Source organism: Sebastes fasciatus, chromosome 16 (genome assembly GCF_043250625.1).
Source record: "Sebastes fasciatus isolate fSebFas1 chromosome 16, fSebFas1.pri, whole genome shotgun sequence".
NCBI classification, from domain to species: Eukaryota; Metazoa; Chordata; class Actinopteri; order Perciformes; family Sebastidae; genus Sebastes; species Sebastes fasciatus.
This window is the reverse complement of record NC_133810.1, coordinates 10,071,977-10,090,869: the sequence shown is the minus strand read 5'-3', so window position 1 is coordinate 10,090,869 and position 18,893 is coordinate 10,071,977. Positions and strand designations below refer to the sequence as shown.

The following is an 18,893-nucleotide window of genomic DNA, read 5'->3' as shown; positions in this document are numbered from 1 at the left end:
GGAAATGAGCACAGCATTTATCTGGTAACAGAGAGTGAAACGTTCAGACATTCACTGTCGTCTAGAGGAGAAATGGCGCAGCAAGTGATTCTGGATCGAGACAAACTGAGCTGTTCAATCTGTCTGGATCTTCTAAAGGATCCGGTGACTATTCCCTGTGGGCACAGCTACTGCATGAGCTGTATTAAAGACTACTGGGGTGAGGAGCATGAGAAGAAGACACACAGCTGCCCTCAGTGTAGGCAGAGCTTCACACCGAGGCCTGTCCTGGTGAAAAATACCATGATGGCAGAGTTTGTGGAGGAACTGAAGAAAGCAGGACCTCAAGCTGCTTCACCTGATCATTCCTCTGCTGGACCTGGAGACGTGACCTGTGATTACTGCTCTGGGATGAAGGTGAAAGCCCTCAAGTCCTGTCTGGTGTGTATGGCCTCTTACTGTGAGCAGCACCTCCAGCCTCACTACAATGTAGCTCCATTAAAGAAACACAAGCTGGTTGAGGCCACTTTAAAGCTCCAGGAGAACATCTGCTCTCAGCATGACGAGGTGATGAAGATTTTCTGCCGCACCGATCAGAAGTGCATTTGCTATCTCTGCTCCATGGATGATCATAAAGGTCATGACACCGTCTCCGCTGCAGCAGAGAGGACTGAGAGGCAGAAGGAGCTCGGGGCGAGTCGGCAAGAAGTCCAACAGAGAGTCCAGGACAGAGTGAAAGACGTGAAGGTGCTTCAGCAGAGGGTGAAGGCTATCAATCTTTCTGCTGATGAAGCTGTGAGAGACAGTGAGAAGATCTTCACTGAGCTGATCCGTCTCATTAAGAAAAGAAGCTCCAAAGTGAAGCAGAAGATCAGATCCCAGCAGAAAACTCAAGTGAGTCGAGCTAAAAGGCTTGAGGAGAAGCTGCAGCAGGAGATCACTGAGCTGCGGAGGAAAGACACTGAGCTGGAGACGCTCTCACACACAGAGGATCACCTCCATTTCCTAAACAACTACCCCTCGCTGTCACGTCTGAGCGAATCTAAAGACGTTCCCAGCATTGATATCTGTCCTCTGTACTCCTTTGAGGATGTGACAGCGGCGGTGTCAGAGGTCAGAGATAAACTGCAGGCTGTTCTGAGTGAGGAGTGGGGAAAGATCTCTCTGGCAGTGACTGAAGTGGATGTTTTACAAGCAGAGCCCAGAACCAGAGCTGAGTTTATGAAAAATTCTTGTCAAATCACACTGGATCCAAATACAGCACACAACAATTTGTCATTGAGTGACAGGGACAGAAAAGCAACATTAATGGAAGGAAACCAGTTATATTTGGATCACCAAGACAGATTTGATGAAAGGTGGCAGGTCCTGAGTAGAGAGGGTCTGACTGGACGCTGTTACTGGGAGGTGAAATGGAGCAGGAGAGTTTATATAGCAGTTGCATACAAGGATATTAGCAGAAAGGGCACCAAAGAAAAATGTGGATTTGGAAATAATAACAAATCTTGGTTATTAGAATATTACAGTAGTAGTTATACATTCAGACACAACGATATTTCTACTTCCGTCTCAGGCCCTCAGTCCTCCAGAATAGGAGTTTACCTGGATCACAGGGCAGGTACTCTGTCTTACTACAGCGTCTCTGGAACCATGACTCTCCTCCACAGAGTCCAGACCACGTTCACTCAGCCTCTCTATGCTGGATTTTGGCTTCCAAGTTATAGTGGTGGAGACACTGCTGAGTTGTGTGAACTCAAGTAGACAAGAGTTTAATGAGTGATTCATCTCTGTACAGTAAATGTTGAGATGTGTCTGCACTGCAGAGATCAAACATAGTGGGTGGGACTTTTTTATTCTATTTTAATTCAATGAAATGATGAAAACTTTTTTTTATTTGCTACATAGAGATTATTTGTTGAAATTTGATTCTGATGTTATTTTTACTAAACATTTTCCTTATACTGTATACTGTGCAAAATGAATGTAATATAGATTTTTAAAAAAGAGTCATGTTTACTTTTTAGTACTCTAAATACTGCTGTCTGTGCTGATATTGTAAAATCACATCACCTTTTTTTGTAAATGTACCCAAAAAGTACAGGAAAAACTGGTCTAATTTTTAACGTATCCTTCTGAAAAATAGCTAATCATCTTTTTAAGAGTGAATTCAAGTGTCTTTACATGGTTAAAAAAATATATAAAAAGTTAATGTTAAAAATTCTAAAAATAAATAGCCTAAATAAATAAATTGTTGACTTTGCATATGCAAAATGTCTGACTAAAAATCTGTTTTTGTTCTACTTAAAATTGATTTTGGTTATTATATTAATGGGCTTAATTATGTAAAAACTACAAAATTAATAAAACAGTCATGTATGTAATAATGTATAAATGTATTTGGGTTTGGATTTTTGAGCATCTGTCAAATGAATGTAATATGATTTATTTTTAAAATAATTTGAGTTGTACTAAATCTTCACATCTTCATAATTTGTATAATGTAATGTTTACTTTCTGCATACTGTGTTGCTGTTAAAATAGCAACTTTTATTTTAATGTACCCAGAAAAGTACGAGTACCAGAAAACTGGGATCATTTTAAATGTAACATTTTGAAAAATAGTTTATTAATCTTTTTTTTTTAAGAAAGAATCCAAATGTACTTTCATGATAATAATTATTTGGATACATTAATGAAAATCAATGTTGTAAATCCTACAAATAAATAAATAAATTGTTGACTTATCTATATTCTATATTCTTCATTTCACTGTCCGAGTATCAAAAAAAAACATTGTCCTTTTCCTACTTAATTTCTTTCTAATCAATCAGTTTTCAAGATATTTTGGTAACATACAAACACACAGGGAGATTAATGAAGGCAATAAAATAACGTCCACTTTCTGGTGGATTTCACCAGAAACAACACAATTTTGGAATGATTTTAAATTTGTAAAATGTTGGGGTCTTTTTTTTGCAAATGAAAATCATGTTCAAGACAATATTTCAGCAGAATGTTTTACTTTCAGATTTAATACACAACTTTTGAACATTCCACAACAATCATGCAGGAATAAAATGGGACTTATAGAAAGCTTTACAGGCTTCACCAATCACACTTTAGGAATAACTGGGCTGCACGTCGTCTCAAAAACACTCAAAATGTGAGGTAATATCTTTTTTAAATCATCATCTACCGACAACAGAACATGTGTTGATTTAATGCTGATGATGGTGAGAGAAGAAAATCACTCAAAAAACAATAATGAAAAAAAAGGAAATATAACAGAAACTATCAATTGAAGATTATCTCTTATTTCTAATAACAACTCTACTTTTCTTTGACAAAAGCTGACGGTTACCTCCCAGTTGAAAATTGCTGAGTGAGTCTAAAGGAAGATGCACTGAAAAGGTTTAACCCTCTAAATCACAACTCATATCTCAAATGTGTTGAGTGATTCAAATGAAGTGAAATTAAAAGGTAATAGTCTGAATATCAGGCTAGAAGAGGTCAACCAGTCATGTACATTCAGTTACCAGTTAATAAAAGGTGCATCTAGCTAAAACTAATGCAGTCTAACACAAAAGCCCTGTAATAAATCCTGTCTTCATGAAGGTTATTGTGTTCAGTTTGTGTTGTTTAAGATGTGTTGTTATGATCTAAGTAATGTTGAATTAGCTCTAGCTAGGTCCTGTCCAATAAACACTCCTAAACTAACTTATTGTTCATCCTTACAAGTATGTTTTAATTCAGTGTTGATGTTATTTACCATGAGTGCATCAATCAACTAAAACCCTGTATCACAACATTATAACAACGAGCTAGCTTTGTGACATAAAATGCAGTTAGCAGATGTTACACCTCGGGATTCTGCTTCCGGGCCATTAAGTAAGACAGCTTCCGGTGTGTCTGTTTTTTTTCATACTTTTATTTTATTTGGAAAGTTCAATATAATAGTTACATAAACATGTTCATGTTTCATTACAGAAAATTCAGCAAATATATTTTACGGTATAAAAAATAATATAAAAATAAAATACATTATACAACAAATACAATGTAAGGAAAGGAAAATATAAATAAAAACAACAACAACAAATTGGAATAAATGTCTAAACAATCTAATAGATTTTGGCAATTTAGAATTTTTAATCATAGTCAAATATGTTTTAAAATCAGAATCTTTAAAAGTATAAAAGAGGGATATTCTTTTAAGCCATATCATTTTATGGATATAATGTTTTGCTAAGATATTAATCTAATTCATTTTGTAAATTTCATCTGCCGAAAAACTGGGATTGTTAAAAGTGAGTAATATCTCAATCTTTGTTTATTATGATATTTTTTTCAAAATGTTTATGAGAAATTATTCTGTAAATCAAACAAAAAAGAATTAGCATGAAAACAATCTACAATCACATGTTCAACAGTTTTCCCTTCACAATTTCAAAAAGTGCATCTATTGTTAAACCGGTGTGTCTTTTAATTTACGAGGAAATGCAGAAATTCACGCCTATGTGCTGCATATTGCTCTGTAATAAAACTGGACAGAAAAAATAACTTAAGATATGATTGTCTTGTCTTTATACAGAATGGAGAAGGGAAATCCAGATATAACAAATCATTTCATTTCATTTTTCATTTCTTTTCCATACTATTTTTACAGGCTAGGCCTACCAGGCAGGTAGAGTTAGAGAGTTTTTTCTTTCAGGGGTTGCTAGTGTTGGTGCATTTTGAATCTTTTTGTAGATGTCCAAGGTGCATAGTGGGATAATATCTCTCTATGTGTATGCAAGGTGCTATATGAGTACAGTTCACTTAGAATTGGATTTGTTTTTTATATAAATGGGCTTAATTATGTAAAAACTACAAAATTAATATAACAGTCATGTATGTAAAAATGCATGAATGTATTTGGATTTTTGTGCATCTGCCAAATGAATGTAACACGAAGTTTAAAAAAATAGGTCATTTTAGTATCTCCATGAACATAAGTGGTATAATTTATTGTTTACTTATTAGTACTCATCATAGTAGTAGTGGTAGTAATATATTACATTGCAAGTTTTCCAATTTAATTCTGTAGTTCTGTATCTGAAAGACAGACTATAACTGAGGACTAAAGACACACAGCAACTCTCAAACTTCTCCTCTCCCTTAAATGAAGCACAACTTTTACAAACCCCACCTAGACTTTATTTACCGGTTATACAAGGCTCCTACCGCTCAAAGTCTATTCATCTCAGACTTGTCGCTACGCTATATGAGTAACCTAACGCTACTCATATAGGTTACTGTATGAGTAACGTTACTGTATGAGTAACGTTACTGTATGAGTAACGCTACTGTATGAGTAACACTACTGTATGAGTAACGTTACTGTATGAGTAACGTTACTGTATGAGTAACGCTACTGTATGAGTAACGTTACTCATACAGTAACACTACTGTATGAGTAACGTTACTGTATGAGTAACGCTACTCATATAGGTTACTGTATCGAGTACTACTGACTGATGTGTCGTTATATAGCGGCAATTCTATGGGAATTACCGTCCGTTCCTTCTCTTAGTAAACGTATGGGTCTGTAAAGCCCTTTGAGATGACAGACTGTGATTCAAGGATCCAGCTACAGTAGCTACATAAACATAAACATGGACTTGAATTAGCCGCAGCAAGCCTCGGGCTACGGTTAGCAGAAGGCTAACGTACATTCAACCTGGCTACTCATCGCCTGCTTTCACGGTAAAGCTACCTACAAACAAATCAGTACAAAACATTTAGATATTACAGGAAAACGAAGTTAGTAGCTTACCTGCCCAGGAGAAGAACTGCTAGCTCAGAGTCCAACGTGAGGCCGATGCTGTCCCGGAGATCTCTCCACCGCTGAAACGCTTCGCCGATATTGACACGTGTTTTATTCCGCTTATTGTCGGACTCTCTTTTGGACTGTCTTTTTGAAAGTCTGTCTTTCTTTTTTTGGGTTGTTTTGAGGTGTAGGCAGTTGCTGCCAATGCTGGAATAGCAAGCTTTTCAGTAGGTTGTTCCGTCATTGACCGAGGCTTTCACTATCTGCAGAGACCAGACGTGAACGCGCATCTCCTTTTGTGGAACAGCCAATAGGAACGCTCTCTCTGAAATGCCCTGTGATTGGTCAAAGTCTGCCGTCACGGGCAAGATTTTCTAAAGCCTGTAAACAGAGCCATGAGGAGCAGAGGTGTAGTCTTCTCTCAGATCACTTGAATTACATTATGCTGAAAGGTTATTATGGAATTTTTGCCAAATTATGCCAAAATATTGTTGCCTACTGCCACTTCAAGACAATATTTCAGCAGAATGTGTTAAACGAAAAATAAATACTTTCTTTTTTATATATATAGGGATTAAACAATCTTGTTTGTTGAAGTTTGATGTTATATTAGGGCTACTAAACATTTTCACTATATATTGTGCTTGGTAAATATTGCAAATGCAAAATGCCTGACGAAAAATCTGTTTTTTTTCTACTAAAAATTGAATTTGGTTATTATATGAATGGGCTTGATTATGTAAAAAAAAACTACAAAATTAATAAAACAGTCATGTATGTAAAAATGTATAAATGTATTTGGGTTTGGATTTTTGAGCATCTGCCAAATGAATGTAATATAATTTATTTTTAAAGTCATTTTAGTTGTACTAAATCTTCATATCTTCATAGTTTGTATAATGTAATGTTTATAAAAGGAGGATATTCTTTTAAGCCATTTCATTTTATGGATATAATGTTTTGCTAAGATATTAATCTAATTCATTGTAAATGTCATCTTCCGAAAAAGATTGTTAATAGTGAGTAATATCTCAATCTTTGTTAGTATGATATTTTTTCAAAATGTTTTGAGAAGTTATTCTGTAAATCAAACCAAAAAGAAGTAGCATGAAAACAATCTACAATCACATGTTCAACAGTTTTCCCTACACAATTGCAAAAAGTGCATCTATTGTTAAACCTGTGTGTCTTTTAATTTACAAGGAAATGCAGAAATTCACGCCTATGAGTGATTCATCTCTGTACAGTAAATGTTGAGATGTGTCTGCACTGCAGAGATCAAACATAGTGGGTGGAACTTTTTGATTCTATTTTAATTCAATGAAATGATGAAATGTTTTTTTTATTTGCTACATAGAGATTGTTTGTTTAAATTTGATTCCTATGTTATTTTTTCTAAACATTTTCCTTATACTGTATACTGTGCAAAATGAATGTAATATATATTTTAAAAAAGAGTCATGTTTACTTTTAGTCTGTACTGATATTGCAAAATCACATCACCTTTTTTTGGTAAATGTACCCAAAAAGTAGAGGAAAAACTGGTCTAATGTTGAACGTATCCTTCTGAAAAATAGCTGATCATCTTTTTAAGAGTGAATTCAAGTGTCTTTACATGGTTAAAAATATATATAAAAAGTTAATGTTAAAAATCCTACAAATAAATAGCCTAAATAAATAAATTGTTGACTTTGCATATGCAAAATGTCTAACGAAAAATCTGTTTTTGTCCTACTTAAAATTGAATTTGGTTATAATATTAATGGGCTTAATTATGTAAAAACTACAAAACTAATAAAACAGTCATGTATGTAAAAAGTTATAAATGTATTTGGGTTTGGATTTTTGAGCATCTGCCAAATTCATGTAATGTAATTTCTTTTTAAAATATTTTTAGTTGTACTAAATCTTCACATCTTCATAATTTGTATAATGTAATGTTTACTTTCTGCATACTGTGTTGCTGTTAAAATAGCAACTTTTATTTTAATGTACCCAGAAAAGTACGAGTACCAGAAAACTGGGATCATTTTAAATGTAACATTTTGAAAAATAGTTTATTAATCTTTTTTTTTTAAGAAAGAATCCAAATGTACTTTCATGATAATAATTATTTGGATACATTAATGAAAATCAATGTTGTAAATCCTACAAATAAATAAATAAATTGTTGACTAATCTATATTCTATATTCTTCATTTCACTGTCCGAGTATCAAAAGAAAATCTGTCCTTTTCCTACTTAATTTCTTTCTAATCAATCAATTTTCAAGATATTTTAGTAAAACACAGGGAGATTAATGAAGGCAATAAAATAACTTCCACTTTCTGGTGGATTTCACCAGAAACAACACAATTTTGGAATGATTTTAAATTTGTAAAATGTTGGGGTCTTTTTTTTGTAAATGAAAATCATATTCAAGACAATATTTCAGCAGAATGTTTTACTTTCAGATTTATTACACAACTTTTGAACATTCCACAACAATCATGCAGGAATAAAATGGGAATTGTAGAAAGCTTTACAGGCTTCGCCAATCACACTTTAGGAATAACTGGGCTGCACATCGTCTCAAAAACACTCAAAATGTGAGGTAATATCTTTTTTAAATCATCATCTACCGACAACAGACCATGTGTTGATTTAATGCTGATGATGGTGAGAGAAGAAAATCACTCAAAAAACAATAATGAAAAAAAAGGAAATATAACAGAAACTATCAATTGAAGATTATCTCTTATTTCTAATAACAACTCTACTTTTCTTTGCCAAAAGCTGACGGTTACCTCCCAGTTGAAAATCGCTGATCGCTAAAGGAAGATGCACTGAAAAGGTCTAGACCTCTAAATCACAACTCATATCTCAAATGTGTTGAGTGATTCAAATGAAGGGAAATTAAAAGGTAATAGTCTGAATATCAGGCTAGAAGAGGTCAACCAGTCATGTACATTCAGTTACCAGTTAATAAAAGGTGCATCTAGCTAAAACTAATGCAGTCTAACACAAAAGCCCTGTAATAAATCCTGTCTTCATGAAGGTTATTGTGTTCAGTTTGTGTTGTTTAAGATGTGTTGTTATGATCTAAGTAATGTTGAATTAGCTCTAGCTAGGTCCTGTCCAATAAACACTCCTAAATTTTAGATCTTTTTGTAGATGTCATAGGTGCATAGTGGGAGAATATCTCTCTATGTGTATGCAAAGTGCTATATGAGTACAGTTCACTTACAATTGGATTTGGTTTTTATATAAATGGGCTTAATTGTATAAAAAACTACAAAATCAATATAACAGTCATTTTTTTGCATCTGCCAAATGAATGTAACAACTATATTCTTCCTTTCACAAAAATCTGTTGTTTTCCAACTAAATTTCTGTCCAACTAATCAGTTTTTTTCAAGATATTTTGGTAACAGACAAATGCACGGGGAGATTAATGAAGACAAATAAGCTCCAAAACTTTGGCTTTTTTTGCAACAGAAAACATGTCAAGACAATATTTCAGCAGAATGTGTTAAATGAAAAATAAATACTTTCTTTTTTATATATATATATAGGGATTAAACAATCTTGTTTGTTGAAGTTTGATGTTATATTTAGGCTACTAAACATTTTCACTATATTCTGTGCATGGAAAATATTGCATATGCAAAATGTCTGACGAAAAATCTGTTTTTTTCTACTTAAAATTGAATTTGGTTATTATATAAATGGGCTTGATTATGTAAAAAAACCTACAAAATTAATAAAAAATCATGTATGTAAAAATGTGTAAATGTATTTTGGTTTGGATTTTTGAGCATCTGCCAAATGAATGTAATATAATTTATTTTTAAAATAATCTTAGTTGCACTAAATCTTCATATCTTCATATTTTGTATAATGTAATGTTTATAAAAGGAGGATATTTTTTTAAGCCATATTATTTTATGGATATAATATTTTGCTAAGATATGAATCAAATTCATTTTGTAAATTTCTTCTGCCGAAACACTGGGATTGTTAAAAGTGAATAATACCTCAATCTTTGTTAGAATGATATTTTTTTCCAAATGTTTTGAGAATGTTATGTTCTGGTGAAACAAAACGTGGACCCAAAAGCAGCACACACTAGTCAAGGTTTAAAGTTGTAACAATGAGAATTTATTAATAAATAATACATTTAAATGGTGGACAGGGCAAGGTTTCTCAGAGTCCAACGTGGCTGGGATTAAAGACTGAAAGTCTTCAAGGAAGCGAGGAGCATGGGGAATGGGGTTCCAGTGTTCCTCCCGATGGTGTTTCCAGTCCACTGTGATCCGAGGAGAAGCAATGATGTTGGAGAGTGAGCAGGTAGGTATCGCAGGAAGTGGAGGCAGCTGGCAGGTAAGTATACCACACACTGTGGCGACGATAACGATCTGGCGATGAATCGCAGGAAGACCAGGGTTGATATACTGCAGAGTGTGTCTTGATTGATGATTAGTGTCAGCTGCTCCAGCAACCACCGCCCAGGAGAGGGAGGAGGAGATGGCCACACCTCCTTCCAGACAGACAGACCAGACTGACAGGGTAAAACACACAGGAGACAAAAGGACAGGGAAACAGAGGAAACACAGGGAAACTACTCAACTGCCCAGGTGATAACATGACAGAGAAGTTATTCTGTAAATCAAACCAAAAAGAAGTAGCATGAAAACAATCTACAAACACATGTTCAACAGTTTCCCCTTCACAATTGCAAAATGTGCATCTATTGTTAAACCGGTGTGTCTTTTAATTTAAGAGGAAATGCAGAAATTCACGCCTATGTGCTGCATATTACTCTGTAATAAAACTGGACAGAAAAATAACTTAAAATATGATTGTCTTGTCTTTATACAGAATGAGGGAGAAGGGAAATCCAGATATAACAAAACATTTCATTTCATTTTTCATTTCTTTCCATACTATTTTTACAGGCTAGGCCTACCAGGCAGGTAGAGTTAGAGAGTTTTTTCTTTCAGGGGTTGCTAGTGTTGGTGTGTCTCTGTTGGTGTCAAGTGTGGATGCCAGCAAATGCCACTTCTGGTACATTTCATTTTAACCCCCTCTCTCTCTTTATTTATGTTATTTTACCTTTATTCTACTAAGAACTCCCATTGAGATTAAAAAAATGAGAGACCTGGCCGGCCATATACAATTACAACACATTAAAATACAACATATTCAACATTATATACAAAAATTCACAATAAAACTGAAGAACAGCTGTTTAACACGCTGGCAGCCACATATCACCACATTCAATACAATGCCCTTAAATTCATCAATGGATATGATCTCATTTTAGATCTTTTTGTAGATGTCCAAGGTGCATAGTGGGAGAATATCTCTCTATGTGTATGCAAGGTGCTATATGAGTACAGTTCACTTACAATTGGATTTGGTTTTTATATAAATGGGCTTAATTGTATAAAAAACTACAAAATGAATAAAAGAGTCATGTAGGTAAAAATACATAAATGGATTTGGATTTTTGTGCATCTGTCAAATGAATATAAAACAAAGTTTAAGAAAATAGGTCATTTTAGTATCTCCATGAACATAAGTGGTATAATTTAATGTTAACTTATTAGTACTCATAATAGTGGTAGTGGTAGTAATATATTACATTGCAAGTCTTCCATTTAATTCTGTAGTTCTGACTCTGAAAGACAGACTATAACTGAGGACTAAAGACACACAGCAACGCTCAAACCGCTCCTCTTCCTGGAATGAAGCACACCTTTTACAAACCCCACCCAGACTTTATTTACCGGTTAGACAAGACTCCTCCCGCTCAAAGTCTATTCATCTCAGACTTGTCGTTCCCTCCCCTTTCACAGATCTGCCCATTTACAGATGGGTGCAAACACCATGTGATCAAATGTAAGAGCTGGAACGCTCATACACTGCAGATCAGTGGACAAACATTGAGGAAATGAGCACAGCATTTATCTGGAAACAGAGAGTGAAACTTACAGACACTCACTGTCGTCTAGAGGAGAAATGGCGCAGCAAGTGATTCTGGATCGAGACAAACTGAGCTGTTCAATCTGTCTGGATCTTCTAAAGGATCCGGTGGCTATTCCCTGTGGGCACAGCTACTGCATGAGCTGTATTAAAGACTACTGGGGTGAGGAGCATGAGACGGAGACACACAGCTGCCCTCAGTGCAGGCAGAGCTTCACACCGAGGCCTGTCCTGGTGAAAAATACCATGTTAGCAGAGGTTGTGGAGGAACTGAAGAAAGCAGGACCTCAAGCTGCTTCACCTGATCATTCCTCTGCTGGACCGGGAGACGTGACCTGTGATTACTGCTCTGGGATGAAGGTGAAAGCCCTCAAGTCCTGTCTGGTGTGTATGGCCTCTTACTGTGAGCAGCACCTCCAGCCTCACTACAATGTAGCTCCATTAAAGAAACACAAGCTGGTTGAGGCCACTTTAAAGCTCCAGGAGAACATCTGCTCTCAGCATGACGAGGTGATGAAGATTTTCTGCCGCACCGATCAGAAGTGCATCTGCTATCTCTGCTCCATGGATGATCATAAAGGTCATGACACAGTCTCCGCTGCAGCAGAGAGGGCTGAGAAGCAGAAGGAGCTCGGGGCGAGTCGGCAAGAAGTCCAACAGAGAGTCCAGGACAGAGAGAAAGACGTGAAGGTGCTTCAGCAGAGGGTGGAGGCTATCAATCTTTCTGCTGATGAAGCTGTGAGAGACAGTGAGAAGATCTTCACTGAGCTGATCCGTCTCATTGAGAAAAGAAGCTCCGAAGTGAAGCAGCAGATCAGATCCCAGCAGACAACTCAAGTGAGTCGAGCTAAAGAGCTTGAGGAGAAGCTGCAGCAGGAGATCACTGAGCTGCGGAGGAAAGACACTGAGCTGGAGACGCTCTCACACACAGAGGATCACCTCCATTTCCTAAACAACTACCCCTCGCTGTCACGTCTGAGCGAATCTAAAGACGTTCCCAGCATTGATATCTGTCCTCTGCGCTCCTTTGAGGATGTGACAGCGGCGGTGTCAGAGGCCAGAGATAAACTGCAGGCTGTTCTGAGTGAGGAGTGGGGAAAGATCTCTCTGGCAGTGACTGAAGTGGATGTTTTACCATCCATCCATCTGCAACCGCTTATCCCGTTAGGGGTCGCGGGGGGGCTGGAGCCGATCCCAGCCGACTTTGGGCGAAGGCGGGGTACACCCTGGACAGGTCGCCAGTCCATCGCAGGGCTGACACATAGAGACAGACACGCTCACATTCACACCTACGGCTTTGGACTGTGGGAGGAAACCGGAGTACCCGGAGAAAACCCACGCTAACACGGGGAGAACATGCAAACTCCACACAGAAGGGTCCCAAGCCAGATTCGAACCTGCAACCCTCTAGCTGTGAGGCGCCAGTGCTAACCACTGCACCACCGTGCAGCCTGGATGTTTTTACCGCCTCAAGCAAAGCCCAGAACCAGAGCTGAGTTTATGAAATATTCTTGTCAAATCACACTGGATCCAAATACAGCACACAACAATTTGTCATTGAGTGACAGGGACAGAAAAGCAACATTAATGGAAGGAGAACAGTTATATTTGGATCACCGAGACAGATTTGGTGAATGGTGGCAGGTCCTGAGTAGAGAGGGTCTGACTGGACGCTGTTATTGGGAGGTGAAACGGAGTGGGAGAGTTTTTATAGCAGTTGCATACAAGGATATTAAACGAACAGGCAGCGTGAATGAATGTGGATTTGGATGGAATGACAAATCTTGGTCATTAGAATGTAAAAGTAGTAGTTATACATTCAGTCACAACAATATTTCTACTTCCGTCTCAGGCCCTCAGTCCTCCAGAATAGGAGTTTACCTGGATCACAGGGCAGGTACTCTGTCTTACTACAGCGTCTCTGAAACCATGACTCTCCTCCACAGAGTCCAGACCACGTTCACTCAGCCTCTCTATGCTGGATTTTGGCTTCCATATAGTGTTGGAGACACTGCTGAGCTGTGTGAGCTCAAGTAGACAAGAGTTTAATGAGTGATTCATCTCTGTACAGTAAATGTTGAGGTGTGTCTGCACTGCAGAGATCAAACATAGTGGGTGTGACTTTTTTTATTCTATTCATGTTTGTTGAAATTTGATTCTTATGTTATATTTACTAAACATTTCCCTTATATACTGTGCATGGAAAATATTGCATATGCAAAATGAATGTAATATAGATTTAAAAAGGGTGTAATGTTTACTTTTTAGTACTGTACATACTGCTGTCTGTACTGATATTGTAAAATCACATCACTTTTTTTTGTAAATGTACCCAAAAAGTACAGGAAAAACTGGTCTAATTTTGAACGTATCGTTCTTAAAAATTGCTAATCATCTTTTTAAGAGTGAATTCAAGTGTCTTTACATGGTTAAAAAAATATATAAAAAGTTAATGTTCAAAATCCTACAAATAAATAGCCTAAATAAATAAATTGTTGACTTTGCATATGCAAAATGTCTGACTAAAAATCTGTTTTTGTTCAACTTAAAATTGAATTTGGTTATTATATGAATGGCCTTAATTATGTAAAAACTACAAAATTAATAAAACAGTCATGTATGTAAAGATGTGTAAATGTATTTGGGTTTGTATTTTTGATCATCTGCCAAATGAATGTAATATAATTTCTTTTAAAAATATTTTCAGTTGTACTAAATCTTCACATCTTCATAATTTGTATAATGTAATGTTTACTTTCTGCATACTGTGTTGCTGTTAAAATAGCAACTATTATTTTAATGTACCCAAAAAGTACGAGTACCAGAAAACTGGGATCATTTTAAATGTAACATTTTGAAAAATAGTTTAGTAATCTTTTTTTTTAAGAAAGAATTCAAATGTACTTTCATGATAACAATTATTTGGATACATTAATGAAAATCAATGTTGTAAATCCTAAAAAAATAAATAAATTGTTGACTTATCTATATTCTATATTCTTCATTTCACTGTCCGAGTATCAAAAAAAAATCTGTCCTTTTCCTACTTCATTTCTTTCTAATCAATCAGTTTTCAAGATATTTTGGTAACAGACAAACACACAGGGAGATTAATGAAGGCAATGAAATAACTTCCACTTTCTGGTGGATTTCACCAGAAACAACACAATTTTGGAATGATTTTAAATTTGTAAAATGTTGGGGTCTTTTTTTTGCAAATGAAAATCATGTTCAAGACAATATTTCAGCAGAATGTTTTACTTTCAGATTTAATACACAACTTTTGAACATTCCACAACAATCATGCAGGAATAAAATGGGAATTATAGAAAGCTTTACAGGCTTCGCCAATCACACTTTAGGAATAACTGGGCTGCACGTCGTCTCAAAAACACTCAAAATGTGAGGTAATATCTTTTTTAAATCATCATCTACCGACAACAGACCATGTGTTGATTTAATGCTGATGATGGTGAGAGAAGAAAATCACTCAAAAAACAATAATGAAAAAAAGGAAATATAACAGAAACTATCAATTGAAGATTATCTCTTATTTCTAATAACAACTCTACTTTTCTTTGCCAAAAGCTGACGGTTACCTTCCAGTTGAAAATTGCTGAGTGAGTCTAAAGCAGGGGTCTCAAACTCGCGGCCCGCGGGCCAATTGCGGCCCGCAAGACGATATTTTGTGGCCCCCACCTTGATATGAAAGTTTAATGTTAGTGCGGCCCGCAAATTTTTTTTTTTTTTTTTTTTATAAAGTTTTTTTTTTGGGGGCATTTTTATTGACAGGACAGTGGATAGAGTCTTGGAAAGGGGGGAGAGAGAGAGTGGATGCGGAAAGGGCCACAGGCCGGATTCGAACCCGGGCCGCCGCGGTCAGGACCAAGTCTTGTTACATGGGCGCCCGCTTTACCAACTGAGCTAACCAGGCGCCCTCGGCCCGCGAGTTTTATGTGAATGGCAGTTTGCCGTGGAAGGTCCCTTTGTTGCGCGAGCCCGAGCTGAACGAACCTACCAATCACAGCGGGGTATATGGCTCCCGGGGACGGGCAATCGGCCGGGCTTGATGCAAGCAGAGAAACATTTCACAACAACTATGGCGGCGCCCGTGTAACATCGCATAAGCTTGATTAAAGCTTGATTTATACTTCTGCGTTGAATCGACGCCGTAACCTGACGTGCACCTCTCCAGAAATGTAACTACACGTCCCGGCGACGCAGACCGCAACAGCTGTGATTGGTCCAGTCGCTCAGCGATGCTGAGCGGCCAGGACCCCGGACAACCACAGAAAGTTCTACTTCTCTCTGCCTCCATCTTTTCAATGTTTGTTCACACAAATCCACTCAGATATATTTTCTCTTTTCGGCGTTGCAGTAATGTCAGTAAAAGTTCTGTGGTTCAACAGTTATTAGCTCCAACTCCGCTCAGTTTCTGTTTGTAGTACAAGAAGAAGAAGAAGAAGAAGGAAACTCATAGAGACGCCGCCGCCAACTAGCGGTTTGGTGGTGTAATTGCAGAGCAACACAAACACAGCAGGCACAACTTTATTGCGGAGTGACACCAAGTGGAATGAATATATATCTTGTCACACAGCCCCAATCATGTCTTTTTCAAAGCCTGCAGTGAAGAGAAAGGTTGGTGACGAGCACAGACAATTTCAGGAAAAGTGGGAGACGCAATAGGCCATGTTCAGAAGAACCGTTCATGTTCTTCAATGTTCCATTCATGTTCAGGACAGTTCGTGTTCAGAAGAACCGTTCATGTTCAGAAGAACCCATTCAAGTTAAAGAACTGTTAATAATGACGTTTGAGAAGATTGTTTTTTTTTTAACAAAGCTTTTTTTGTGGAATACCTGATGCGGCCCAGCCTCACCCAGACTCTGCCTCCAGCGGCCCCCAGGTAAATTGAGTTTGAGACCACTGGTCTAAAGGAAGATGCACTGAAAAGGTCTAAACCTCTAAATCACAACTCATATCTCAAATGTGTTGAGTGATTCAAATGAAGTGAAATTAAAAGGTAATAGTCTGAATATCAGGCTAGAAGAGGTCAACCAGTCATGTACATTCAGTTACCAGTTAATAAAAGGTGCATCTAGCTAAAACTAATGCAGTCTAATATAAAAGCCCTGTAATAAATCCTGTCTTCATGAAGGTTATTGTGTTCAGTTTGTGTTGTTTAAGATGTGTTGTTATGATCTAAGTAATGTTGAATTAGCTCTAGCTAGGTCCTGTCCAATAAACACTCCTAAACTAACTTATTGTTCATCCTTACAAGTATGTTTTAATTCAGTGTTGATGTTATTTACCATGAGTGCATCAATCAACTAAAACCCTGTATCACAACATTATAACAACGAGCTAGCTTTGTTACATAAAATGCAGTTAGCAGATGTTACACCTCGGGATTCTGCTTCCGGGCCATTAAGTAAGACAGCTTCCGGTGTGTCTGTTTTTTTTCATACTTTATTTTTTTTTTGAAAGTTCAATATAATAGTTACATAAACATGTTCATGTTTCATTACAAAAAAAATCTGAAAATATATTTTACAGTATAAAAAAATTATATAAAATAAAATACATTATACAACAAATACAATGTAAGGAAAGGAAAAGATAAATAAAAACAACAACAACAAAGTGGAATAAATGTCTTAACAATCTAATAGATTTTGGCAATTTAGAATTTTTAATCATAGTCAAATATGTTTTAAAATCAGTATCTTTAAAAGTATAAAAGAGGGATATTCTTTTAAGCCATATCATTTTATGGATATAATGTTTTGCTAAGATATTAATCTAATTCATTGTAAATTTCATCTTCTGAAAAAGATTGTTAAAAGTGAGTAATATCTCAATCTTTGTTTATTATGATATTTTTTTCAAAATGTTTATGAGAAGTTATTCTGTAAATCAAACCAAAAAGAAGTAGCATGAAAACAATCTACAAACACAAGTTCAATAGTTTCCCCTTCACAATTGCAAAAAGTGCATCTATTGTTAAACCTGTGTGTCTTTTAATTTAAGAGGAAATGCAGAAATTCACGCCTATGTGCTGCATATTGCTCTGTAATAAAACTGGACAGAAAAAATAACTTACAATATGATTGTCTTGTCTTTATACAGAATGAGGGAGAAGGGAAATCCAGATATAACAAATCATTTCATTTCATTTTTCATTTCTTTCCATACTATTTTTACAGGCTAGTCCTACCAGGCAGGTAGAGTTAGAGAGTTTTTTTCTTTCAGGGGTTGCTAGTGTTGGTGTGTCTCTGTTGGTGTCAAGTGTGGATGCCAGCAAATGCCACTTTTGGTACATTTCATTTTAACCCCCTCTCTCTCTTTATTTACTTTATTTTACCAGGAACTCCCACTGAGATCAAACATCTCTTTACCAAGAGAGACCTGGCCGGCCATATAAAATTACAACACATTAAAATACAACATATTCAACATTATATACAAAAATTCACAATAAAACTGACGAACAGCTGTTTAACATGCTGGCAGCCACATATCACCACATTCAATACAATGCCCTAAAATTCATCAATGGATATGATCTCATTTTAGATCTTTTTGTAGATGTCCAAGGTGCATAGTGGGAGAATCTCTCTCTATGTGTATGCAAGGTGCTATATGAGTACAGTTCACTTAAAACTGGATTTGTTTTTATATAAATGGGCTTAATTATATAAAAAACTACAAAATTAATATAACAGTCATGTATATAAAAATACATGAATGGATTTGGATTTTTGTGCATCTGCCAAATGAATGTAACACAAAGTTTAAAACAAAATAGGTCATTTTAGTATCTCCATGAACATAAGTAGTATAATTTAATGTTTACTTATTAGTACTCATCATAGTAGTAGTGGTAGTAATATATTACATTGGAAGTCTTCCAGTTTAAATCTGTAGTTCTGAATCTGAAAGACAGACTATAACTGAGGACTAAAGACACACAGCAACGCTCAAACCGCTCCACTTCCTGAAATGAAGCACAACTTCCACAAACCCCACCCAGGAGCTGGATGGGCGGAAAGGGAGTCGGGCAAAGAGCAGCAGCAGGAGGAGAGGCGGTTGGCAACACTGGGCTGTGACTGGACAGGAGATGGCAGAGGGAAGTGA

At 36.3% G+C, this 18,893-nt stretch overlaps 2 protein-coding genes across 9 annotated transcripts; both read left to right on the top strand.

Annotated features, from left to right (window-relative positions):
* The first annotated feature begins 72 nt into the window (after positions 1 to 72).
* Positions 73 to 1,740, top strand: LOC141752580 (tripartite motif-containing protein 16-like). Its single transcript, XM_074610614.1, has one exon. It carries the CDS (start codon positions 73 to 75, stop codon positions 1,738 to 1,740), a length of 1,668 nt encoding a protein of 555 aa, XP_074466715.1.
* A 10,054-nt stretch (positions 1,741 to 11,794) lies between these two features.
* LOC141752964 (tripartite motif-containing protein 16-like) lies at positions 11,795 to 13,795 on the top strand. 8 transcript variants are annotated; one of them, XM_074611258.1, is made up of 2 exons: positions 11,795 to 12,884; positions 13,224 to 13,795. In XM_074611258.1, the coding sequence occupies exons 1-2, from the start codon at positions 11,795 to 11,797 to the stop codon at positions 13,793 to 13,795; spliced, it is 1,662 nt and encodes a 553-aa protein (XP_074467359.1). The 8 variants fall into 8 exon arrangements, with proteins under 8 accessions (XP_074467359.1, XP_074467360.1, XP_074467357.1 ...); XM_074611259.1 differs by having other exon boundaries at positions 11,795 to 12,886; positions 13,238 to 13,795; XM_074611256.1 differs by having other exon boundaries at positions 11,795 to 12,887; positions 13,218 to 13,795.
* Positions 13,796 to 18,893: the final 5,098 nt, after the last annotated feature.